At 40.5% G+C, this 27,281-nt stretch overlaps 3 protein-coding genes across 3 annotated transcripts; all 3 read left to right on the top strand.

Annotated features, from left to right (window-relative positions):
• Window positions 1–1,440: 1,440 nt before the first annotated feature.
• Window positions 1,441–5,874, top strand: c1qtnf7 (C1q and TNF related 7). The gene is made up of 3 exons (XM_029500448.1): window positions 1,441–1,617; window positions 3,163–3,399; window positions 5,041–5,874. Exons 1-3 carry the CDS (start codon window positions 1,596–1,598, stop codon window positions 5,667–5,669), a joined length of 888 nt encoding a protein of 295 aa, XP_029356308.1. The 5' UTR covers window positions 1,441–1,595; the 3' UTR covers window positions 5,670–5,874.
• A 1,153-nt stretch (window positions 5,875–7,027) lies between these two features.
• cc2d2a (coiled-coil and C2 domain containing 2A) lies at window positions 7,028–21,458 on the top strand. Its single transcript, XM_029499696.1, has 38 exons — window positions 7,028–7,211; window positions 7,340–7,421; window positions 7,626–7,676; window positions 7,852–7,932; window positions 8,038–8,170; window positions 8,473–8,564; window positions 8,709–8,825; window positions 8,914–8,994; window positions 9,090–9,293; window positions 9,554–9,719; window positions 9,826–9,962; window positions 10,068–10,199; window positions 10,730–10,939; window positions 11,082–11,188; window positions 11,305–11,445; window positions 11,784–11,940; window positions 12,121–12,392; window positions 12,683–12,860; window positions 12,963–13,116; window positions 13,254–13,401; window positions 13,890–14,028; window positions 14,141–14,344; window positions 14,471–14,563; window positions 14,652–14,743; window positions 15,909–16,076; window positions 16,170–16,212; window positions 16,316–16,425; window positions 16,550–16,646; window positions 16,735–16,833; window positions 16,930–17,106; window positions 17,514–17,717; window positions 17,818–17,907; window positions 17,994–18,107; window positions 18,978–19,112; window positions 19,236–19,358; window positions 19,445–19,503; window positions 19,597–19,774; window positions 19,912–21,458. Exons 3-38 carry the CDS (start codon window positions 7,671–7,673, stop codon window positions 20,095–20,097), a joined length of 4,827 nt encoding a protein of 1,608 aa, XP_029355556.1. The 5' UTR covers window positions 7,028–7,211; window positions 7,340–7,421; window positions 7,626–7,670; the 3' UTR covers window positions 20,098–21,458.
• Window positions 21,459–22,033: 575 nt separating this feature from the next.
• Window positions 22,034–26,753, top strand: LOC115042103 (dimethylaniline monooxygenase [N-oxide-forming] 5-like). Its single transcript, XM_029500135.1, has 9 exons — window positions 22,034–22,165; window positions 22,249–22,437; window positions 22,586–22,751; window positions 23,642–23,784; window positions 24,338–24,534; window positions 25,505–25,652; window positions 25,873–26,080; window positions 26,190–26,262; window positions 26,339–26,753. The coding sequence occupies exons 1-9, from the start codon at window positions 22,034–22,036 to the stop codon at window positions 26,751–26,753; spliced, it is 1,671 nt and encodes a 556-aa protein (XP_029355995.1).
• The last annotated feature ends 528 nt before the right edge of the window (window positions 26,754–27,281 follow it).

The raw sequence follows: 27,281 nt of genomic DNA, 5'->3' as shown, positions 1-27,281 counted from the left end.
CTCCAGGCGACCGCACATTCCCTCTCAGTGTTAAGTGGAAGAGATCGCATAATTCCTGCAGCATTTAATTGACAGTTGTAAAGCACTTTAAGTGTCTTTGGCAGCAATCGCAACATGTTTCATAGGACTTGGAGGCAAAACAATTAGCCAGCACCTGCTGGTGTTCCTGTCTCCAGTCCTGCTTGAGCTCCAGTGGGACTGGGTATCCAGTGGAGCAGCTGAGCAGCTGACCTCTGAGCCACCTGAAGAAGCAAATCTGAAACATCTGTCTCAATCTGCCTTCAATCAAACGGGTCATCAATATCCATGCACGCTCGGTGCACCCTTTGTCTGCTCCATTTACCCCAGGGATGTTCAGATGGCATTAAAGCCCAAACCAGCCTTTGTGCCTAAGCTGGTTGGGTAATGTTCTCCTTTAATCCTCTAGCCTTTGCTGTTTTACCTGTAGAGCAGCAACCATGTCAGGTCAGTTTCTGCTCTGTGAGCTTATATGGTAAGCAGTCAAAGGGTTTCAGACACAGCAGTCAGCTTCTTTGAGTAACATAAATGGAATGCCCCACTAGACAACTGTTTATGCTTTGGTTGGTGAGAGGAGTTTGCACATCCTGAAAGGTGCTGTCTTGTCGGGATGCATTGTTTATAGATGGTGGCAATAGGTGGCACACATGGATACGTTCACCAGCCAACCAGGATTGGCTGATGAGATATGGGTTTCAGAGGATAGCAATGAGGCTTGCTACCAAACTGAGAGTTCTCACTCATTTCAAGAACAAAAGTTTGTTACTGAAGGTTCTCGGTCAAGCTGGAGTCTTTTGGCAGATCACAGTTTTTTCCATTTTGGTAAAGTCAGAACAGTACTGCTTTCTTGGTCAGACTGGTAATGAAATTCAGCCGAGGACAGACAGGGGCTGCACAATTGATTGGAGCTGGTAAAATGTATGCAGTTATTGGATTTCTATTCCATATTCATCAAATGCATTAGCATATTTACATTGCAGATTTACAAAATCAGCACTTACTTAGACAATAATGCAGTTAAAATGGCATCACGCTAAAATAACAACCCTGATTTTCCATTTTTAACACTACCTAATAAGGTGAACTCAACTAACCTTATGAGAAAAGTAGCTCACATTTCCATTTGGCGCCATCTAGGGAAATACAACTGACTTCAGCTGAGGTCAACGTGACAGCAATGACTTTTGGCATTTGTTTGTCTGAATTTTCATGCAACAACAGCTTTATTCTACAAGACCCATGTTGCTGACATGTGTTCTGGGTGTATATTTCAAGGAGTTTCCATCTATGATGTAATGGGTATGATCCTGAATGCATAGTGGTTCGCCTGCAGAATAGCTGGCAGAGAAAAGGGAGTGGATGAGGGGAGGGCCATTGGATGGAGTATATCCAGCCTGCTCTTGCTGTTGTTGCTGCCGCTCCTGCACAACAAGACGTTGTCAGCCCTGCACACAATCGTCTGAATGCAGAGCAGAAAAAGGCAAATAATATGTTCCCCAAGGACACGTTCCATAAAGAAGACCGGACTCTGAGCAGATAGAACGGAAACACACTGAGAATTCTAATCAGCTTTGGAGATGAACAGCTGCCAGCTGTGGGGTAAGAACATTTGGTCGCATACTTCTGTTTGCACTGCTATTCCCTCATTCAAGATGTTAACAAAAACATTGGTTGCCATAGAAATAAGTTGTATTTTGCATTTGATGTTTCTCATTTGAGTGAATGCCTCTAATTTCTTTGCAAATAACTGTCAGAGTGCCCAGCTGTGCCCAGCTGTGCCCACATGTGCATGCTAGGCTTCTTTTGTAGTGTAACAGCGTCAACCAAACATGTACAGACTCAGTGCACTCACTATGTGCAACATCTCATCTTATCTTATCTTACCTTATCTTTAAATGTCTAAAATCAGATTTCTGGAACTGTGAACTCTGATTATTGTGAGACTTCTATCTGACATGTCTGAAAGTGCACACATATCAAGCCTATGTGTTTGTGCAAAATGGACCGTTTTAATAACAATAGCAGTTTTGCGAACGCTGACATCATTACTGCAGAGCGGAACCGATGGGCGGGGTTTCTGTGTCCTGGGACATCACACTGGCTCTGTGACCAGTTTATTACCCTTAAAATGAAAAACAAGCTACTCTAACTGCCCAGCTTATTTCTGGTGCGTGTGTGTGTGTGTGTGTGTGTGTATCTATCTTTGTGATCTTCCTGTTTGTCTCATCATGTTTATGCTCGTGATTATTGTGACACAAGTTACATGTATTTTTTCTAATGTGCAGAGATAGACAAAGCAAATGTGGATAAACAAATTGCAACGAAAAGTCACTTGTTTCTCAAGACAGACAACATGACCCCGCTCTCAAAACCTGACACACATTCTCCAAAGCCCCGTCTGTCCAGAGACACCCAGCCAAAGAAGAGATGCAAAACTTGCATTCTCACACACATGGACCAATGTGCAAAGAACAAGCATGTGTATTCATCACACCCACAAATTCAATTCAAACAACATATTATTGTGGAATGTTGACATCCGGATTAGATTTTTGTGTGAAGTCACTCATTCACCCCTGTATCATTAATGCTGTCTTTGATTTGGTGAAAGTTAAACATTGTAAGAACGTGTTCCCATCCCCTTCTTTCAGTACCATAAATGCATAATATATGTCTCATCATGGTGAGGTTCCCCTGGCAGGAATTGTGCTGAATGTTATGTCATCACTCAGGAATGCTTTGGCAAAAGGACGACTTGGAACAGGGACAAAGGTTTCATTTGAGGTTTCTCATGCAATTCAGTGTTGGCTGAAAACATTTTGTGTTACATGGAGTCAGATACCAATTGCTTCTCATTTTAAGACACACATCTGGCCGCATGCTGTATGAGATCAGTAATCTAATGAACTGCTCTCGTTCCGTCTGCGGCCATGAGAATATCCCCGTAGGTACTTTTTTGCCTTGTGATAACTGATCACATATTCCTGTCTCACACCACAACTGACTGTTTCTGTCTGATGTTTGCTTTTGAACTATTCCTTTTCCTCATTCATTCCTCAATTCATTTTTTAGAAAAGGCTCCAAAATGACAGAACACCAGAAATGTTCAGTGCTACCGGTTAAAATTGCTGTTTGTGTTTACAGATTTGAAGATGTGGGCTTTGATGGGTGTCGTCTGTCTGGGCCACTGCATCTTTGGACAGCTGTTTGAGACCAAGCTGAAGGGAGCACCACGTCTGATCTGCAGTGTCCCCGGGTCACCCGGCCTACCTGGCAAGCCTGGTCTGAATGGGCCCCCGGGACCGGATGGGAATGTGGGTATACCAGGAAGAGATGGCAGAGATGGCAGAAAGGGTGAAAAGGGAGAAAAGGGAGACACAGGTACAAAATGAACCCTAAACAGATACAGAATCCGTTTGTGTGCCAATAAAATAAATACCACCAGGCTGAACTAGAAAAAAGCTGGGAGGTTTTTCTTTTTTTTTTATTTGAGAGCTGCTATAAGCAGGATCCGGCAAAAAGAAGATGAACTCATTCATTTCTTAAAAAGCCATTAATAAATTGGTCACAAAAGATTGTGTCAACAGACAAACTAGGCTGAATTAAACTGTTTAAACCAACAACAACCCACTGTGGGTTTAAAGTTCAATAACAAATCCATATAAACAGGCCGCATACTTCCAACTTTCCCAAAAAGACGTTCACGTCATGCACAGTAAAGAGAAGAGCTGTACTTTAAAATACCAATCATGCAAAATCAGAAAAACCATTCTCTTCGCAAAATTGGCCCACCAAGAGAACTAACTTAGGACCTTTGCTGCATGCCATATGCCATATTTTCCTTTATTTTCTATTATCTCAACATTGCATGTACATTATCAAAGCATAAAGATCCCAAAATAAATTCAATCAATCATTAAATTATTATGCTAGTAAGTTAACTTGTGATTTTAGAATATTTTATCATTGTAACAGTGGTATATGTTACCACTGTGAAGCATGAATTTCCATGCTCAAAAAAGCAAGTCTATTCATAGTTCTCAGCTTTTACTCTTTTTAAGATGTACTAAAAACACAAGCTAACAGGTTTTTGCAATGTTCACGTCTTTAACTGTGAGATCTAGATAACAGTGGACAGAAGAAACGGGAAGGAAAAATATCAATGCAAGCTTTTACTTGACTTGGATTGAAACACGGCTGTTTCGATCCATGTGTCATGGAATATGATTCCACCAGGCTGCTGCTTCATCATATTTCATACAGAACAGGTCGTGCTGGCAGAGCCTACATTCTGAAAGGGCGAGTTAGAATCTAACAGGGGTCTAAAAATGTGTGTGCATGATAAGCAATTCAAATTTCCCCAACATAGTTTAGGCTTTGCATTTCTGTAATTGTAGTTGTTTTTTGTCCAAAATGTAACTAAGTTCCCCTCGGCACAAATAATTTATCCAGGTTATTCACAGCTTGTTATGAAACCTTTTTCAGGTTATTCAGAAATAAAATGGTTGGGGAAAGCTGGCATAATGTTGCAATGGAATTTGTAAAGACTGACTCATCCAGAAGATACACTGCACTGATATGATCTCTGCAATCTGACCGATTATAAATCTGTCACTGATAGATTGCACCTTTTCCATTATGTGTGGAAACAGGAATTCAGACACGTATTCCTCTAACATCTTAACAGGAAACTACGTACTCAGCATAGCTGTCATAGTGCAAACTTCCAGAATGTGGTTCTCAGTTCTTAATAGCTCCAGGATATTTCCTCTGGTGATGTGTTCAGTTGGAAATAAGACATGTTGGATTAATGAAGTCAAATCTGTCACAATGTCAATGTTGCTGTGTTCCAAGAGTGATTCAATACATCACTGGGTGTGGAGTTGTATTTCCGTTGATCCTTCTTTCTTAGTCTGGTTCAACAAGTGTAGAAAAGGAACTCATATTAGAGGAAATTGGCAAATAAAAAGTAGCAATAATGCTTAAATTGTGATCCAAACATGGTAATTCTTTCTGTTTCAGGGTTGAAGGGCAGGGTTGGCCCAACAGGTAAGATTGGAGAACGAGGTGACCGTGGCCCTGCAGGGAAAAGAGGCCCTGTAGGAGAGAATGGAGATGTTGGGCCACCTGGTGCTCCAGGCCGTGAAGGACTTAAAGGGGACAAGGGCAAACAAGGGCCACGGGGCATTGCGGGAACTTGCAAGTGTGGCAGCCTGTTACCTAAATCAGCCTTCTCTGTGGGAATAACCAGCAGCTACCCTGCAGAGAACATCCCAATCAAGTTCAATAAGATTCTTTTTGATGAGGGCGGACACTACAACCCGCAGACGGGCAAGTTTATCTGTGCATACCCAGGCATTTATTATTTCTCATATGACATTACATTGGCCAACAAACATCTGGCTATTGGTCTGGTGCAGAACGGTCAGTACCGCATCAAAACCTTTGATGCCAATACAGGAAATCACGATGTGGCATCTGGGTCCACTGTGATGTACCTGAACCCGGAAGATGAGGTGTGGCTGGAAATATTCTACCATGACCAGAATGGTTTATTTGCAGACCCTGGCTGGGCTGACAGCTTGTTCTCTGGTTTCCTTCTCTATGCTGACACAAACTACTTTGATGCACTGGCAGAGGACTATGCATAGAACCTAGAACACACAGATGTAAACCAAAAACTGCTAGTCACTTTTATTACACATATGATCAAACTATATTTTTTATACAAATTTATACTGCTTATTTTGATACTATAGAGACTTATCTACTGATAATATCATTTGACAAAGCTTGAATATGTTTTTTTGTTTATTTGTTTTGGACAGCAGTGGCTAACTTAAATAAATATTGTTGACAGATCGAGCTTGGTTTTGGATTTTTACTCCAGAAAAACTGCAAAACATGAGAAAATGTAATCTAAAAAATGAACTGCTGAAGTTGTATTGACAAGAGTGCCAAAAACAGCCAGGAAGGAGAATCACTGGTTGATATTGTGCATTGGAAGGGTCTGTCAGGTTACTTATTATTCACGATGCCAAGCTTTCCTGTATAAATATACAGGAGCAGGAGGAGCTGCAGTTTTTGTTTTTTTTTTCTGGATCAAAAGTACTAGAATGTTTATGTTTCTAAATCTGACTTCTTTTTTTTTTTATTAATGGGGAGAAAAATAAAACTTTGGCGTCAATGTACTTATGATTCCAATAGTTTAGGCACCACTGTTTACTGTTAGCAGCTACTGACCGCTGATGGTCAATTAACTGGCGGTGGAAAGATATTCATTATCATGAGGAACTGTTAGGTAGGTAATTCGTTTTATTAATTAATTTGTATCTGCTTCTCGATTTTTTAACAAACACACAACCAGCACAGGCATGGAAGAGCACAATGAGTGCTGAAATAGATATTAACTGGATGACCTGATATATAAAAATGTTGTGTTGAATAAGTGGGTAGATTCACAGTGGGTGAAGGTGGGGTCACCTGTCCATCACAGGGCCAACACACAGAGACAGACGGAGACCAACAACCACTCACATTCAGATATACGGACACTTTAGAGTCGCCAGTCAACCCAAACATGATGTCTTTGGACTGTGGGATATGTAGAGGATCCGGGGGAAACCAAAGCAAGCGGCAGGATGAGTCTTTGAAACGAATGATCTCTTACGAAAAACATGGCAAAAACATGATGTTCACCTTGATAATAATCACACTGTTGTTAAGTGATACACTGTTACAGAGATTAAACCTTGATTTTCCTTCGGCGTCAGAGGTCGTGTATAACGATCCACAGTCTGTGTGATTGTTTGAAGTTCTTACAAAGCTTTTTGAATGCTTAAACTCTACGTTGTTTATAATCTGCGACCGAGACGTACGAGCCAACGTCCAATGTGGCGGCTCCGGCTCTGATCCATCGGACCAATGGGATTCCCAGACAGTACGACGCGAGTTTGTCTGCCCCGACAAGCTAGGTTGAGGCGTAGTTTACGTGGTTACCAGGCAGCGGTAACGGCGGCTGCATGCTGAGTCAAAATGATTAGCTAACTTTGGCGCAGACGGCCACAGTGCAGAAAGTTAGCCGGTCATGATGCAGGACTAGACCACCACATCATCGGTAAACACGGTCCGACCGCCTCAGTTATCCCAATTATTGGAAGAACAACAGTCACCGTCACCCTGGCTTCCTCAAGGTACTCCTTCGTCATTTGTTGGGTTTATTTCCCCCCATAGATAACTGTGATGTAGCTGTCCATCTCTGAAATACCACTTTTAGCGAGCTAACATTAGCGCTGCTGTAAAACGACTTTCTCTACTCCAGCGAGCTCCGAGAAAAACTGCGACAGAAAGGACGCGCTTTGCAAGAAACTTTGGGGAAAAACAAAAGCGTGGACGATGTCCAGGTAACGTTCAAAATGATAAAGTATGATAGATGGCTTTAAAGATAGGATTAGAGTCTTGCTCTGTTATTGTGGACTCCCAGCATCAGATATACCGCAGCCCTTTGCAAGACCCAACATGACCGGGGGGAGCGGTTCACTGTATAACTCAGGCACAAGTGCTAAGAGAGCTGCTAACATATTAGCAAATGTAACTGCACTCAACAGGCTCTGGTTCCGTCAAGCAAGTTGGAGGAGAAAAGACACCACACAATGAAGGTTGGTGTGAGTGTGCGTGTTTGATACTGTGCCTTGTACGTTGTAATTGCTGTGTCTCCCCCCTGCCTGTGAACCTGAACCTGATTTAACATTTTCTGTGCTAAATTGCAACCTGAATGCAGTGATAAATCATATAATCCTTGTTTGTCTCAACTGTATGCTTATGCTACTCCAGGAACATCAAGAGAGTGAGGAAGATCCAGGAGAAACACTGAAACGTACCCTAAGAGCTCAGAGACAGAGGCGCAAGAAAGTACGTTTTGTTTTTCCCCCGACCAGGCTCTCTATTTCCATTCTCTGTTTCGTCAAAGTAATCAGCTGAAACAGGTGGTTCCATGCTCCATTTCTTCTTGTACTGTAGCTGCTTGAACACTCTTCAGCACAGGAGTACCACGATGATGTGGAAGAGATATCTGCTATTCAGCCCCATAGTGAAGATGAAAAGGCATCTGAACCAGTCATTTCATCCAGACCTCCAACTGGTTCTCAGAAAAGTTGGTGTCCTCATGTCAAATCTGCTTCACTTTAGATAATTTATTTCAAAGTACAGTGAGATATTTCACTTTCATTTCAATGACAAAGACAAATGTTGCAAAATACAGCTAAGAATAACCTTCAGCAAGTTAAACAAAAATGTTAATAGCAAAATGGTTGGTTGAATCTGAAAGAGTAAAATGATCTGATAGGTACAACATCGTGTTGAAGCTAGAGGCTGTAAGTACTTAGGAATGGCTCCATAACTGGCTCCATGCAATAATACATTTGATTATCATTTCATGATGGATTTGTGTTGTAGGTTGCTCCTCCAGAATACAGCATACTGCCAGCTCACAGCATTTAGACAAGTTTGTGACACGACACTTGGAGGAGAAACTGAGAGCAGCCAGAGTAAGCCTACTTTCCTTTTCCCTATAACACAGCTTTAGGTTTCAATAAGACTTTGAAAGACATCCCCTACACAAGTGTCTTGTTGGACTAAAAATGTCTAATTGCCAAAAAGCAATGATGTATAATGAGTCTCTCATTTTTCAGTCAAAAGGTGAAAGCCTACAACAGCAGCAGGAGGAGGAAGAGGAGGCTTCTCTTGAACCAACAAGTCGTCTACAGCGCCTCAGAGACAGAAACACTGTGACAAGATTTGACCAAGAGGTTTGCATTTAGCTCAATTTAATCATGTTTGTACAGATGTAAGGCAACCACAAGCCCGCAGTGGAAGTTAACGCCTAGAGTTTTACAGGTTGATCTCTCCAGACCAGGAAGACATGATGTTTCTCTGGACCTCAGCACCAGGGTCAAGTTCAGAGAAGCAGCACACCAAGTAAAATTAAAAAATAATTGGATTACATAAAATCACATGCTGTGCATGTATGTGTTTGTTTATTTATTTATTTTCATAATTATTTTCAAATACAGACAGAAAAGGGTCTACCAACTCCTGTGGAGGCATACAATTTCTTTACATTCAACTTTGAGCCAGATCCACAAGGTGGGGCTGAGAGGATTAGTGGGAAAAGACAAAAACTGAAAAAAAGAGATGAGGGGGACAGAAATGAAGAAGGAGGCAATGAAGGTAAAGGCCAAGAAGATGAAGATTATCAGGATGAACGGGAAGACCAGGTAATGCAGCTGCAGCATTGTAAGTAATTAGTCACTTGCAGCATAGACTCAGTTTTGTCACCGTTGCTAATATTTTGTGAGAATACTGTAAAAGCAACAACCTTATACATTTTCAGGAACCCAATTATTTTTCACTTAGTGTTTGAGTTTCATTGTTTTTCATGTCGTTGTCGTGTTTTTCATGATTATTTCTTACAGTTTTATTTTTTTACTGTGCAAGACGCATTTAGGTCCCAATTCCTCATATAATATGTCCTCAGAGTGAAGATGTTCCTCTTGTACGAAGCGCAGAGGAAGATTTATTCGTCATTGATCAGTCAACCCAGGACTTCCTAGAAGTGAGGAAAGCAGAGTATGTGGGGTACAGAAAACTTATTCAGAGAGAGAGAGACCGCGACCTCCTCTTTGTCCCCAGTTTTCAAACAGGTATTTCCACTAAAGCACCTGATTCACACTTCCATCTCTTATGTGCTGTAATTTCATTTTCAATTTGCTATTCAGGATTATAACTATTTATGTATCATGTTAACAGTTCCAACATCCATTAAACTGCCTGACAACATGAAGCCTCGTTATCTCGAGGATGAAGGCCTGTATGTAGGGGAGCGGCCCCCTGTATCCCTGACTAATGAGAATATTCAGGAGAACCGTATTTTGAAAATGGAAGAGGTAATCTCAGTCTGCATGAGGGCCAGCTCAACGATGTCACTGGCTCTGATCCTTCCAGGAATTATCTAAAACGTCTTTTATTTATTTGTATTGCCATTTGTAAAGGGAAGGAAATGGTTTGGAGATGACGGGAGGATCATAGCTCTACCTGACCCCATAAAGGAATCATCCACAAGACCCCCTCTTTTCCACTTGGAAGAGGACCTGGACCCTGCACTGCAAACTGTATACAGGAAGGTATGTCAAATTCTTTTCTCACACATTTGACAGAGTTGAGTGTTCTCTTACCACTTTGCCTTTTTATTAAAAAAAAAAAAAAAAAAAAAAAAAGCAAAAGGGCAGGGCAATGGTGCTGTTGTAGGTGGAGTGCACACTGCATAAACAGGAGGCTACAAGGTCCTTGGTAAAGACCCTGATTCAGTTCCAAATGTCTCCTCCCACCCCCAATTTTATGTCATTCTTCAAGCTATTCTCTTAAAAAAATGCCAGGAAAAAATCCTTAAATAAAAGAACATAAGAGTAGTTCAGCATTGCATACAATGGAGTGGGAGGATGTTGTATTAGTTTGTCGGGAATAGAGCAGAAGTGGCAACAGAGACATCTGTAGTAGAAGAATAACCGGCATTAAAAGTAGTTATTAGCTTTTATATGCATTTATTTTATTCAAACAAACAATAGAATAGCTAATATATATATATATATATAGCTAATGATCATTTTCAGAACATTGCACAATGTATGATGAATGATGTTATTCAATCCCCCAGCCACTGATGTCCAAATACGCAAATCTGTACATTGCTGGTACAGCTGATGCTGAGGGAGACTACCAACTCGATGTTGATGTCTCTGGGCTGATCTTCTCCCATCACCCCCTTTTCAGTCGGGAACATGTACTAGGGGCCCGTCTAGCTCAGTTGTATGATCAGTACCTCACCAGGCAGCATAATAACCTCACAGGACACCTTACGGACAAGGTAACATCTACCAGCTGACTCCTAAGCCAAGTCACTATTACTGTAGCTAAGTGAGTACATTTAAAGTTGTATTATTAAAAGAGACCATTTGTATACAATATATGGGGTGGTGGCGGGGGGGGATGTTTTCTGTCTGCTGTAGTTGAATGGACTGAGGAGTGCACTGCGAAATATGCTCAAGATCCATGGTGGGGAGAGCCTCACTCAGGCCATGCAGCAGAGGATATCTGAGTACAGTCTGGAGGTCCGGTGAGTTCCCCTGATTGTGTCTCATCCAACTCCTGTTCAACTCCTGTTAATCCTGTGTCCTTGGCACTGTAACAGTCCATATTTCTGTTGTATGTTTGTCCTCCTGAATAACATAGAAACACTCGGCAGCTGAGGGACAGTGAGCAGGAAAAAGACAGAACATTGCTGAAAAACATAGTTAAAGTGTGGAAGGATATCAAGCTCTTGAGAGAGTTTCAGAAATTCACCAACACACCTTACAAGCTCTTTCTCAGAAGGTAAATAGCTGTTGCTTTTCTTACGTAAAATCTTATTGACAAATATTTATTGAATAATGAAGGACAATGAGATGGTGAATGGTCAAAAGGTTAACTCACCCATACCTTTTCATATGCCCAGATTCCCCACATTGCACTGTGAGTTTCTTGTCTTCCTGGGAGTTTATTTATTTATTTATTTCAGTTTCTTACATGTTTTGGTTGATAAGCCCACAGCCTTTTTTTCACCACAATTAATCACTCATCTATGTGTTAATCCTATCTGTAATGTAAAAAAAAATGTCCATTTTAAGTGTGGAACATGTCACAACCCTATTGTCCACTATTATTTGCTTCAGGGAGATGGTTGACAGGGCATCAGATGAAAAGGAGTATGAAGAAGAAATCTTGGCAGAGGTTGTTGAACTGGAAGCTGAGAACGAGGAAGACTATCAGAAAAAGCTGGCAGAGTACAGGAAACAACTGGAGGAGTGGAAGCTCCTGAGAAGAAAACAGGTACCAACCTATTTATTTTCTATAACATACTCAATTTCTAACACCATAAAATATGTCAATTAGCATCATTAGCTAATGAATGAGAATGCATTAAAACTGCATGTATTTTAATGTGTATTGCAAATGTGTGCATATATAAACTTATACTCATAGCCAACATATGATTTTCATTGTTTTCAGAGAGCCAAAAAAAAATTAAGGAAAAAGAAGAAGAAGGACCAGGTACAAGGCGACACTGAAGAAGAAGAGGAAGACAAGGAGTTGAGTGAATCAGAGGGGCCCATTGAAGAAGCCCCACTGAAGCCAGAGCCTCCTGAGAAGCCAGACTTGGAGTCTATAGAGCAACAAGTCAGAGAGAAAGCCTCCAGGATACGCAGGAAACCAGGAGAGTCCGTTCTGATCCCTGAGCTCTCTGCATCTGGAAACATCACTGCCAGTGAATTCTGCCCAAGGTATGAGAAGAAACATAAAAAAAGTCTGGATTTCTTTCAACAGAATGTCACTTGAATTCATAGTCTCTTTGAAAAAAATAAATAAAACTTTCCAGAAATACAGAAAATAAATTCACTTGTGTTAAGATATTGCAATTTGAATTATATCTGCTTTGAAACAGTTTCACTTGTGTTTGATGCTTGTGAAATTAGATCACCCCCTGTAAGATTTATTGCTCATTCTAAGAAAAGTAAGATGAAACTTAGAGTACTGTTGTTTTTTCATTTCTTTTGTTCTTTGTTTGTTACAGGGCTGAAATGGCTCGGAGGGAGGATGTTGCAAGGCGTTCTCTGTTCATCAAGATCCTGTACAATGACAAAGAAGTTTCCCGAACTGACAGCTGCTCTCTGAACTCAGATTTCAGGATTCACTTTGGTCAGATTTTCAATCTCAAGATAGTTAACTGTCCCCAAAGCATCAATTTGCAGGTAGAGTACAGAAATATTACATGTTCTGCCTGTGAGGTGGCTACAGGAGCTATATCATTTTCTCACCATTTTTGCATGTGTGACTGCACTTTTTGTGGGCAGGTGTTTGAGGAGATTGGATCATCATGTTCCCTCTTGGCTGAAGTGTTCATCCCGGTACCAGAACCCTCAGTCCTGACGGGTAGTGCCCCTTTGGAGGAATTTGAATTCAGCAGCAACCAGAGAGTGATGTTTGATCACGAGGGAGTTGGATGTGGTAAATATCTAAAGTTAGGTCAGATCATTCACTCATATAAAATATCATGTTATTTTACTAACACAGCATTTAGCTGATCTAAGTCACTGTCATACTGTCTCTCATCTGTCTCTCATGTTCTCTGTATGTCTGGCCAGATGTCCCTCTCTCCTTTGAGGCTGATGGGAGTAACAAACAAACTTTGCTGACCTCTGGGAAGGTGTCGTGCTGTGTTTCTTGGGGACTTGGGGAAGATGATGTTCCACTTGCACCTCCTGTGTCTCAGCAACCTGGTGGGATACAAAGGTATTACAAGTAAAGCATTCTCCAGCCCGCGTTGTCCTCCTGCCCCAGTGTGTTTCAAGGAAGGAGTGCATTTACAAATTTTGTCACGTTCTGTATATTTTCTGTCTATAAACATGTTTTAACCTTTTACACTTTTCAACTACAAATCCTGCATGATTTACCTCAAAACTAATTATTAATCGTTAATATCCCAATATGACAAAGCAATTATTTTTTTCATCTGGGTAAAATGTGTCACAGCAAACAATAATGAAGCACTGTCTTGCTGCATTAATGCCCCAGCCAAAAAATTTTGGTTTTCTTTTTTTCAGTGAAAACGAAATGCAAAAATTACCATTCCAACTGAAATTACTCGTATCACAATTACAATATCTGTGCTGAAACATGGAAACACACCTATATGGTTCTTAAAGTCTGCCAATTAACACTGTAGCTCAGAACCCAGGAGCACTTTAGCTTGTAATGATGTTGCCGACTTTGTGTTCTAGTGGGTTGGGCTATCTTGATGCTGTAACCTATGTTGGTGCATCTGGACTATATGACATGAAAAAAATCGGGGAGTGGGCTTCACAATCACGACTGGACCCCAACGATCCCAAAAACGCTTCAATCATGCAGCTGCTAAAAGTGAGTACCCAAGTATTGTGATGTGCATTAGAGCAAAACGTCCAACAGTCTGTAAGTATTGAAGTCACTCATTGATGTAACAAAAGCTTTTTTTGCATCTGTGATCAAACAGGTTGCAAAAAGTGGAGAGGTGACAGCTCCAGAGTACTTTCGGCTAGAACAGCTACAGGAGGAGTTTAACTTTGTGACTGATGAGGAGTTTGAGAGGTCCAAAAGATTTCGCCTGCTCAGGCTCAGGAGCCAAGAGGTTGCAGAATTTCGAAATTACAAATGTATTCCTCCTCTGGAGAGAGAGGTCTCTGATAAGTTGTTCCAGGTTAGTTCCTCATACGTTGTTGAGTCAAGGTTATTGCAGAATAGATATAAATGCTAATAGTATTAACCATACAGCCTTTCTATGATGACAATTTTTGTTTTTTTGCTTTGTTCGAAATTATTATAGGAGTATGAAAAGAGACTGAAGGAAGGAGAAACAATCGACACTGACGAACATTTGGATTCACACAGGGCTGTAGTTGCCAAATATCTCCAGAAGGTGAGCAGATGTATCTGATCTAAACCCCGTATTTAGCCAGTATTTAGCATGTGGTAGCACTGAATAACGTTTTTGGATTTCCCCACAGATCAGGGAGTCAGTTATCAATAGGTTTCTTCTTGCCAAGCATCACTACATTCTGTCAGATCTGGTGATAGAAGAGGAGATACCAAGCATTGGGTAAATACCCTCACAGGCATTATCTAGTAAATTGTCTCTCTCAAATTTAACTCCCATCTTTCATTGCTTTAATGTTGGTCTTTATTTACTGATATATAAATGAATCTGTCTTGTCCATTACTAAACACTGAGAGCTGCATTCTGTACTTTCTGGCATTCATAAAGTCCACATTTTTCCTCCTTCTCGCAAAACGTTGAACAATTGAGTGCTTGAACTTTGTGCTCCAGTTGTGAAGGAAAATATTGGATAATGTGAGACAACCTTGAACTGTGATATCAAAAGCCACATCAACAGAAAGGATAGCAGCCACAGTATAATTTAAAGCGCAATAGTGCATTCCCGTAGTCTCACAAGATTTAGACAAAATAAATATATCTTTGGTCAAATTGAGAAGATTTATACCCAGTGATGTGCATCGGGTGTTACTTTGCACATTGTGTTCATGATCGAGCATGTATTATAATTTATTTTTTATTTAATTTTTTTCTGTTCCGTTTTTCTGATTCACTATCACTTCTGCTATGCATTTTTAACAGTGGTGCAGGTCCTGGGTATGTGCTTAGTTTCTTTCTTTTTCTTTCATCTCTGTTGTCTCTGTTTCTCCATTTAGTTTGAACCCTGAGTATCATTACAGTTGTGACAGTTAACCTTTTGTAGTATTCAGTCTTTCTATGAATATGCAACAGATGGATTGAAGTTTTTGTTTGTTTATAGCTGTAAAACTTAAATAATAACTAAATGTTACTATCAACAAAATTGTTCAAGACACAAAAATTAGTATCAGACATTAGAGCTTTTATTAATCTTGCTTTGGCTGCTATGATGCTAAGTTTACTTCAGGGTGTCTCATAACAGTAGTAATACACAGAAAATGTATTTCAAGCAACAAAGTATTAACCAGTTTCCACTTCACTGGTCCCGTTTTTAACAGTTTTTACTGTACATTTAAAGATCACAGGACAAGACAAGTAAATATACACCACTAATGTGTAATCAGAAATACCCGGAGGGACTGAGTACTACAGGTGGTAGTAATCCCATCCCATACTTTCAATGAAAATTTTTGTGGTTGGTCGATTAAATAATTACTTGCAATGAAGCTGGTGTTAGTTGAAATTAAATAACTTTAGAACTATGTGAATTTGTACTTTTTGGGGAAATCAGGATTTTAGGGCTCAACCTTTTCAAGCTGGCTGAACCTAAGCGGCCACTGAAACCTCAGAGGAAAGAAAGAAAGAAGGTGACTGCTCAGAATTTGTCAGATGGACACATCAAATTGCTAATAAATATCATTCGGGCCTATGACATCCCTGTCCGCAGACTGCAGAACAAGTGAGTACTCAGGGCATCTAGTCAAATGCATATTATGTCAGAAATATCGATAGAAGGAACCGGGGGAATTTTGTTTCTTTCTTTTATTTTCAGTAAGACAGGGCAGTCTCCTCAGACTGATTGGCCAATCATCCAGGTAAGATACGCTTCTTCAACCTGAGAGAAAAAGCTGGCAGAAATATGATTTGCATGGTCCATATTACTTGTGACTGTTTGTCTCTGTATGTGGTGTGTTATAGGCACAAGTGAGGCCATTTGTGGAGGTTTCCTTCCAGCGCACTGTACTTCAAACAACCACAGCAGATGGCCCGAACCCCTGCTGGAATGAGGAGCTGCAGCTTCCATTCAGGTGAGCAACTATGGTCATCGTCAGACTTTGTACATTTATTTATTGATGCCCATTTATTTAATGTGAATTTAATTTATATTATGAATTTCTTTCTGGATTTGTAAACTGGCCTTCTTTCACATAGTGCCCCCAATGGTGACTATAGTACTGCAAGCTTGCAGTCAGTCAAAGATGAAGTTTTCATTAGCATATTTGATGAGGTGGTTTATGAAACTGGAGTGGTGAGTAGGACACTGTTTTTTTTGTTTTTTTTCCTCTCATTTCATGCATATGATAACATGCCTTTGACTGCAGCCTTCTGCTTCTCAGAATGACACAGATAGAGGGAAATCAATACAAACGCGAACAGAGAAGCACTGGTTAGGGTCTGTGAAGATTCCCTTCAGCACGATTTATTCTCAGTCCAGGGTGAGCATCTTTATTGTACATTCATTAGCAAATGCATTTACAAAAAGACACAGTAACTACCTGCCCTGCTTTTTTCCCCCCATTTCAATTTGACAGATTGATGGAACATTCAAAGTAAATACACCAGCAGTGCTGTTGGGCTACAGTAAGGAGAGAAGCCATGGCACTAATGATGGTTATGATATTTTGCGGAGCCTTAGTGACGGAGCTTTTATCACTCTGTTTATTACCATCGAACCCCAGCTGGTGCCTGGAGAGTCCATTAGGGAGAAAGTAAGTATTGTCCACTTTGTTTGCTTTTTAGTTCATTTTCTGCATGGCTGTGTTTGAGGGTTTTCTCACTTCATTTATGTCTTTACTTTAGTTTTTCAGTTCAAACTTTGACATATCTGTTGACATCAAGTTAATTTTATATAAATCTATTTTTAGATTTAAGTTTACCATCAGCGTTTTCTTTTTCTCTTGTTTGGTCTTGTAATGTTTGTCATCTTTTTGTGTCACTTACTTGGGTTTTCTGTGCTGCATGTACTAGATAAAGGAAATTAAGGTAAAATTCCATTAGAACACCCTTCCTCTTGATCATTTCATTCACCTTTTCATGGCCATGGTATTCTTCATGTATATTCATAACTCTGCATGACACTGACCTGTACCAATGCAATTTCTTCCATCTTCTGCAGTTTGACAGTCAGGAGGATGAGCGTTTATTGCAGGCTTCAGAGAGATTTGAGAGGGGTGCAGCACAGAGATATCCAGACCGACCCTGCATTACAACCGTCATAGACCTCAATGGGAAAACAGTCTTTATCACACGTTATATTCGACCGCTCAACCCACCGCAGGAATTCCTGGATGTATTCAATAATAACTCCCAGGAAGGCACAGTCAGTGTGATTATCTCTGCATCTAAAAAGATGCCACTCTCTAACCCCCGTTTCCTGATTATTTAGATCTCTCTCTCTCTCTCTCTCTCTCTCTACGCAGGCCCTCGTTTCCAGGTTTGTCTCACTCATCCCTTCTCTACCAGACAGAGTTTCATTTTCTGGAACCTGTGACCTGTGGAGCACCTGCGATGTGAGTCAAGATACTGGGGCTTTAAGAGGGATGGAAAAAAAAATGCCCAATTTACAGTACTTTGTGTTTCTTCTTCTTGTTGGTAGCAATTCCTCACCCTCCTAGCAGGAGATGAAGAAGAACATGCTGTACTGTTGTGCAACTACTTTCTATCGATGGGAAAGAGAGCCTGGCTGATAATTGGCACTGCTGTACCAGAGGTGGGTAACAATGAACTGGAAAACATGGCTGTGCCTGAAGGAGAGATTTAAAAAATTCTTTAAACTTTCTGACTTTTCACTTTCCTATACATAGAACCTACCTCACACAACATAAACTAAATAGACAAAAACTATCCAATTATGATGCTGCACATTAAATACAACAGACAGTTGTATTTACCTGGCTCTGGCCCCCGATTCAAACTCTCTAGACCACAACACTTCTGCCTCCCCTTCAGCATATCTGCTAGGAGAGCTTTCATTAGTTGAACGGCCATCAACCAGTACTAGTCACACGAACAGTCACTAAGAAAACCATCCTCCTTAAGAGTAAAAACAAAAGTAATAGGCCGCCATGGTATCACTTACTTCTTCAGCATATCTGACTTATGAACACTGGTTCCTGAGTATTGACCTATTATTATTTTAGTTATTTAAACACAATAAAAACAGAGAGGTAACTTAAAACTTAAAATAATCAAAACCAAATGTTTTTCATGTTCTGAGATGAGATTAAAAGCATATCTTGTGTATAACAAATAAAATTTAAAGGACAGAATATCTTATTTCTTATTCTGGTGTTGGAGTTGCTGGGCAAGTGTTGGCAATGCTCTTGTTTTTCCAACTAGTTTATAGATTTGTTGTGACTAATGTCTTCAGTTGGCAACACTGCAATCTCAACAACATTTTGATAAGGAAACAGCCTGCAACTCCAGTACCAATGGGATTAGGAGTCAGTCACATGAGTCATTATCAGTCAGTTAGGGACTTTCATGTGTTTTGTACTGACCCTTCTTTTGTTGTCCAGTCAATATTTAGGATCTTTTAATACCAGGCAGCACTAAGCTTTCCGGGCCTTTTATTCCCCAGGGACCTACAGCATATGTCTTGACTCTTGAGCAGAACCGCTTTCTCATCTGGAATCCCTGCAGTGGTCAGTACTATGGCCAGTATGACACCTTCTGCCCACTGCAAACAGTTGGTTGCCTGATAAATGCTGACAATGTAAGTCAGGCGAAAGTAATGACACGTCATTAAATAAACTGTTCACAATATGATTATGCTTTCTTTATTTGCTGTTCTTTGCTGTTTGAAGAAATTAATGGAATGTTTTTTTGACATATGTAGGTTTGGTTAAACGTACAAACATATACGTCACCAATGGCAATGAGTTTTGACATCACAAAAGCCAATTTGTGGAAGCCGTTTTTCTCCCGAACCTTTTCCCACCCTGGGCTGCCAAGTGTGCAGGTGAGTGTTCTGTATTTCACTATAGCTTGATAGCAGATTTAGTGGGCATGTCATCCACACTTAAATTAAATCTGAACTGCTTATAGCCAGAGAAGCTGGTATATCGTCGCACAGACAAAGTAGCCGCAGCAGAGCTTCAAGACAGGTAAGCTATGGCAGCTAACATACAGTTACACTGTGCCATTTTTCAGTAAGATTTTTCACAACAAATCAGACAAAACCATCTCACTCTCCACAGAATTGAGAAGATCCTGAAGGAAAAAATCATGGAGTGGCGCCCTCATCACCCAACCCGCTGGAACCGTTACTGCACAACCACCCTGAAGCACTTCCTTCCCAAACTTGAGCAGACCAGGGGACGGGACGACGCTGAAGAACATCGACTCGAGTTGCAGAGCTTGCTGGGTGACATCAGAGTAAGTGTGAATTGGGTGTGATCTTAAAACAGCTACTCCAAAAACTCACTGTATAACAAGATTAGTGACCAATCTACAATTTTTAATGACAGAGTACTCTGTGATCTGATACTAAGATACTAAATGTTTCTCTTTAGATATCAGGATTTCCTTTGCATCTGCCATTCTCTGAGATTCGACCGATTATAGAGGCAGTGTACAGCACTGGAGTTCACAATGTTCATGCATCAAATGTGGAATTTGCCCTGGCTGTGTATGTGCACCCCTACCCCAACAGCATCCTCTCTGTCTGGGTGTATGTGGCCTCACTTGCCCGCACATGATACAGCAGATGTACATCACTACCACAATGCTACTGTACACTATGTCATGTGTTTAAACTGCAACTTGCAGGTAAAGAGTCACAATAAGATTAATAATATTCACTAAAGAGTTTTATATCTACAAAAAATTGCTGTACTGATAAAGTTTGTTTATACTTAAATATGGTAAAACACACTTTGCTTTCGTTTACCTTATTGCCAAGAATTAAAGAGCTGGACTCTCATTGTTACTGTTTCTTCTTACTGATATGAACTAAATACTTCCAAATTGTTTTGAATAAGCCAACAACACACAGATGGGCCAGTACTGTAGCTGGCCAAAGACACAGCAGCTGCTCCCAACCCAACAGCAATTTGTGCTCACATTCAAAAACCAACCAGTGCTCTGATCCTGGACCAAGACTGCTGGGTTCTACGTTTCCTGCTGGGTTAGACTCTGAGCATTTAATGGAACAAGTTAATTATGTACCAAGGTTTAAATTTTGGCACAGACGTTCTTGTTAATAAATAAAAGCCACAGCAGGGTCCTATCAGAAAGATGGCTCTCTTTCACATTTTTATAATCCAGCCTGGTGTCACACCCATTTTTCACGCATGACAATGAGAAAAGACAGTCTTTTTACAATCATACCAGCAGTATTATACAATGCTGATGTCTTCCATTTGAATTTCTTTCTAGGTTGATTGATGTCATGGGCATCATATAACAGAATTTTATTATTTTATAATTTAGTAATTGCATGTAGAGTCATTTTGAAACTACAGATTTTCTATGAAAAAAATATTACAATTAATTTTAAATGGAGTGAAATCCACTATTTGCATTAGTTTGGTGTGGTACAGTTGTACAAGTTTTCTAAACCATCAAATGACAGGGAAGCTGATTTAACCTAATCAATATCTCTGATTCCTTTAGATAGATATATTAAGGAAACACATTTTAAATGCCAATTGTAATTGTGTCTTTGTGTCATTTAATTACAGTAACAGTACTTTTATATGAAATCAATAAGGTGCTGAATAATACAAGGCATATTTATGATGTATCAGTTGGAGTTGTACTCAGCTTACATAGTTTAACAACCCAGTAGAGCCAGACATAAAAGAAAAAACAAATCTTCTCTCTCAAAGAATCTGCTGATCTGTCAATCAATAAATAACACTTAAACACTTCCATCGTTTGTCATTATCAATAATAATCTTGTCATTATTAGTTTAAATTGAGAAACCTCTGACAACTTGTGATTTCCATGCAGTAAATATGTAGCTATAACTGTAAACTGTGCTTTGACAGGTAGTGTCTGAAAGCTTTGTTTCTGTGCTTTGTATCAGATGATTGGAAGTGTAAGTATTGATCGAAAATAAAGAGTTGACATTGGCCTTTCTCCCTTCTTTTGCCAGTTTTAATCGAACAAACTGTCTCTCTCTAAAGCTCTCAGGCTGTTGTTTGTGAGCAGCAGCACCCTGTTTGCTTTTCCAGTGGTTAGATAACGCTGAGTTTCAAGGGTCAGTCTGGGATACTTAGATTTACAGTCCTGCCTCTATCCACCCACTGTGAGGCATGTACGACACGAAAAACTCCACAGTGTCCTCCAGTCTCCAAAGGTAAGAGAACAGCCTGAAATACCTGCACTCACAGAAACTTTGATATTCTGAGACTGAAGAAACTCTTGAATGCATTATTAAAAAAAACACTGAGCTGATTAATGCTTTACATTGTGGTGCATTTACAGTGTGGTCGGTACGAAGTGCTGTGCAGCTGAACGTGAAAGAACGTGTTGCCTCATACTGATGTCATATACATTTGGTTTTGTGGCACAGATACAACATTGAAACTAAAGTCAGCACTGCCTGTGCTGTACAGCAGACATAAAGCAGACTGGCCCATGAAACCTCAGCCTGAAGAACCTGGTTCATCCGTCACAGGGCTGGAAGTATGACTCGTCGTGTTGCAGTGATTGGAGGGGGGAGCTCAGGTTTGGCCTGCATCAAGTGCTGTCTGGATGAGGGGTTGGAGCCTGTTTGCTTTGAGAGCAGTGATGACATCGGAGGTCTCTGGAGGTTTAAGGTGGGTCCCACAACATGCAAGCTCACAGGGTGTCAGTGATGATCAGTATTTCCTATGATCTCGGTGGTGTTGTGTTACTGCAGGAGAATCCTGAGCCAGACAGGGCCAGTATCTACCACTCTGTCATCATCAACACCTCCAAGGAGATGATGTGTTTCAGTGACTTTCCAATCCCTGCGCACTTCCCAAACTACATGCACAACACCCTGATCATGGACTACTTCCGGATGTATGCTGATCACTTCCAGCTCACTAAGTACATTCGCTTCCATGTAAGCATCTCTCACTGGTAGTCTGCCTTGTATATGAAATGATGCACTATCCTCAACTTAGTTTCACATGAGACGCTGTTTATTTTGACATAACAGATGAATCATTGAATAGAAAACTGCTGTCTGTCTGTGTTTTTATGTCGCCCAGACCAAAGTTTTGCAGGTGAAGCAGAGGTCAGATATTTCTCGTTCAGGCCAGTGGAATGTTGAAACAGAGAACAAGGACGGCAAAAAAGAGAAACACATTTTTGACGCTGTGATGATTTGTATTGGACATCACTGCCAACCAAACCTTCCTCTCCATGACTTCCCAGGTCAGCCTCCTTCAGTTTACTCAAGGCCTTGCATTGTTGATATTGATTGAGAATTCTGACAGGGAGGTTATGGCAACGCTAGCTATAAAACACAGGACTAACACAAATTTACTGCTGTAGTTAATGATCTGTCTCAACCTTGGACTAAATCACACATCTACACAAAAACTGAGGTAACTGACTCAAACACAGATCAAAGTCTCACAGCAGAAGCAGGAACATGACAGACCTACTTATAGAAGGACGCAGGATTTAAGACTCCTCTTCCCTCGACAGTGGATAATGTAATCAATGACAGCAAGTGTAGAATCACACGGTCTACAAAATCATGAAACAACAGGGACAGTCAAAATAGTTAACACTTTACAATTTTAAGTGCCATCACATTTGCTGTATACTATAATCCTCTGATACTCCTAATATTTCTGGCACAGCTTAAAGAGACATAAAAATCTGAAAATTCCTACTTCCTAAAATCACTTGATCAGTTCATCACACAATCCAAAATATATCGGTTGGGTTTTTGTTGTTGACTTTAAATTGTCCATAGATCTGAATTGTGTATAAGTGATTGGCTGTCTGTCTAGGTAGTATCACACCTCTCCACAGTCTTAGCTCAGCTTGTTTTTTTGTTGTTTTTCTTTTTTTTTATCTGCAGCCTGAAGTGCCACAGTCTCCCAATTGTTGCTGTGGCACTTTATACTCTGGACCCTTTAATTTCTTTTGTTAACCTTTGAAATATTTCTACACCTACACCTGCTCAGAGGCAGGATTATTTTACAGTGATGGTTCAATTGTATTCTTATCATGTCATAATGGAGTATAGTATGTTCTCCCTGTGCCCATTTTGTGCCCATTTTTCAGCCCTGTAAGACTGTTCTTTTTTCCAGGCATTGAAACTTTCAAGGGAAAGTATCACCATAGCCGAGACTACAAAACCCCTGAGGAGTGGAGGGATAAAAAGGTTGTCGTAATTGGAATAGGAAACTCTGGAGGGGACATCGCAGTGGAGCTGAGTAGAGTCACCAAACAGGTTGGACTGAGATAGTAATATAGGGATAACACATGCACTCTGTTTACAAAATTAGCCATTTTCCTCTTAGTCGATCATAGCATTTCAATCAACAGTTTAACTGCTGAGGTCAGGATAAAAATATGCAGCCTCAAATTATTTATGGATATATTTCATTGACATTTTGTGAGTCATCAGGATACTTCACATAAAAGCCAAATCACTTCATCTTAACAGTGCCTACCTCTTCCTACAGTAGTGACAAGCATGATGACAAAAACAGAAACAACTAGTAATGACAATGGGGGGGGGGTGACAACAAATCGTAGTGTATTCATGTTAAAGCACCTTAATATGACCACAGGGCCCGGTGGAGATAATAATTCCATAAAATGTTGCTCGGTGTTGAAAATCTCAGTGTTAAAGAGGCCATAAAAAGAGCAGCTATGGCTTTGAGGTAGCACAGCTGTAGGGTTCAGTTAAATCCCAGAGAATTTTTAGCTCACTTCATAAATGGTAAGTTTCCAAATTATATCTCTTTAACCAGCGATTCACTGCTGTCCTTTCATCGTAGCTTTACCTGAGCACGCGAAGGGGGGCCTGGATTCTGAACAGAGTTGGAAACAATGGCATCCCCCTTGATATGACATTCAACAGAGTGTTGAACACTCTAAAGAACATTCTTCCCTTCAGTGTTCTCTGTAAAATGACAGAGAACCAGCTCAACCAAAGATTCAATCATAGTCTCTACAATCTCAAGCCAAAGCACAGGTACTGTGTTTTTCTGTTACTATTACTATTACTATCTATTACAGCCACAGCATGACTACCTATCAGCTTTGTAGCTACAACCTGTTTTTGTCCTGGCAGTGCCCGAGGATGACAGTGCCAGTCAGCTGGTTGGCAGCGTTTTGCAAATTTTGGTTGTAGATATTGATGCAATCTGCTATAACACCCCATGGCACTTCCAAGGTTTGGATTATGAATACAATAAGCAGATGAGAGTCCTGAAATGTTATGCCCATATTTGTGTAATTTGTTTGCTTTTTTTGATATTGCATCTTTTTTTGCCACTAAAAGTAAGTTCTTTAAGATGTTTCATTGCACAGGAATAAAAAGATGGTTCCAGGCCCTTCTTTTCCTAAAGTTTGGCTCTCAGTCAGGTTCTGAGAAATCAGTATATTCCAGTTTTTACCAGGTTAAGCCGACACATCTTAGTGTTACAGTCCTCTTAGCAAACCTAGAGTCATAAAATATTGTTAATTGTATATACCATACTATACTATACAATGCAATATTCGTGTTGCTGTGTAACTCCAAGCTCTGGAGGAATCTGTTATTCTTCATTCTCTCAGTGGGACTGAGGGAAGACTCTGTGCTACACACTGACTCACACAGCTCCTGGTCTCACAAGACACGACAGGGAGCAGAGGCAGACATCTCTGAAATACAAGAGATGGGTGTATTGGTTATAACACCATCACTATGGTTTCACACACTTCAGATAGCTGAAGTTATATTTTTGAACATATTAAACAAAAATTCTGGCCAAATCTTACATATTGCTCCTTTAAAGTGGGCCTTTAACGCAGGCCTAGCAGCGTTGCTAGGCCTGCAGCTTTCTTCAGTGCACCCTGATACTGGATCTGTTTTCGACACTTTTTTCTCAGCTTAATTAAAATGCCTTCCATTTTCATTAAAATCGTCAAACATAACTAAACAATATGAATTTAACCCTCAGGTTGTTCAGCCAGCATCCTACAGTGAATGACGATCTTCCTAATCGCATCCTGTCTGGAACAGTGCAGGTGAAACCTAATATCTGCCGGTTTCAAGAAACCAGTGTGGTGTTTGAAGATGGAAGCACCGTAGAAGATGTTGACCTTGTGGTAGGTTTATTTGATTGTTAGACTTGGCAAATTCATTCCAACAGTTTCCATTTTCCTAACACTTTTACGTACAGTACAACTGGCAGAGACCTGCCCAGGGTGACTGTCCTCGCCCACTGTGAGCTGGGATTGGCTCCAGCGCCTCTACGACGCGATTAAAAATGAATGAATGAACAACTGGCAGATAGTGTTTCACTGACACAAGTCCAATCTCTTGCAGGTGTTTGCCACAGGTTACAAGTTTTCCTTTCCATTCCTGGACTCCCTTTTGGTTTCAGTTTCTGATAACAAAGCATCTCTCTACAAATATGTGTTTCCTCCTGAACTGGACCCTCCAACACTGGCTGTCATTGGGCTAGTGCAGCCACTGGGCGCCATAATGCCCATCTCTGAGATGCAGGCCAGATGGGCTACACGTGTCTTTAAAGGCAATATAGAGTTTTTATTTTCTTTTAAGATTTTTTTTTCTCACTCCAGGCTTTTAGGCAGAATTTTTTGTTGAAGAAAACTATTTCTGTGTCACAATATCTCAAACAGGCTGCATCAAGCTTCCCACAGTGACTGCCATGCTAGAAGATATCAAGTGCAAGCAGGAGAGCATGGCTAAAAGGTACCATAGTAGATTTACTCAATTGTTACTTACTTCTATAGCACCAAATAATGACCAGTTTGAGTTTCTTTTTCAGATATGTCACCAGCCAGAGACACACAATCCAGGTTGACTATGTCAACTATATGGATGAGATAGCACAGCTGGTGGGTGTTCAACCCAACGTCTCCAGGCTGCTGCTGACTGATCCCAAACTGGGACTGAATGTGCTGTTTGGCCCCTGTACATCATACCAGTATCGTCTCAGAGGGCCAGGAAAGTGGGCTGGGGCTCGTGAGGCCATCCTCACTCAGTGGCAGAGAATGGCTCAGCCTATGCAGACCAGATCCTGTGATGAGCCCAAACACAAGAGATCACTGAAGTGGTTTCTGATTCTGTCAGCTGCTGCTGTGGGCCTGGCTGTTTACGTTCAGAGGAACAACCTTCCAGCTTTCCTCCAAGATCCTACTGCTCTGCTGGAGAAGATAAAAGTGTACCTACCTGTTCACTGATGTGACAGTCACTCAAAAAAGAAAAAGAAGCAATCAGGCATTTCAGCCATCATCCTTATTTTAGGACTAAGATGTTTGTGTACAGCGTGGCACAATGGAATGGTAGTTGGGGACTCCAATGGGGAGTACATGGGTCTTTCTTGAGAGTCCTCGTGTTTAGACTGTATAAAATGTTGTAGCTGTAGCTTGTATTGACTAATTTTCACATTATATATTTAGAAACTGTACTGATTAAATTTCACTTTACTTTGGCTTCTTTATATTGTCTCTGTTCAGCTAATATCTTTGGTCACATTTTAGTACCATGCTGCTGTGACGTGAATTTCCCCTAATAAAGGATTATCTTAACACTGCAGCATGCAGAGACTGAGACTAGTTTTTTGATGTCATTTTAATCCTCATAAGACACCATAAAGTGAAATACAACATAGTTCAGATTACTTTAAACTGTCAAACATGTCTCTGGACAATATGACATAAAACTGACTAGGTTCTAAATTCTGTTAATGGAACGGCAACCCCCCCATC

The sequence above is a fragment of the Echeneis naucrates genome, chromosome 4, assembly GCF_900963305.1.
Source record: "Echeneis naucrates chromosome 4, fEcheNa1.1, whole genome shotgun sequence".
NCBI lineage: Eukaryota > Metazoa > Chordata > Actinopteri > Carangiformes > Echeneidae > Echeneis > Echeneis naucrates.
This window is presented reverse-complemented; position numbering and strand designations above follow the sequence as displayed.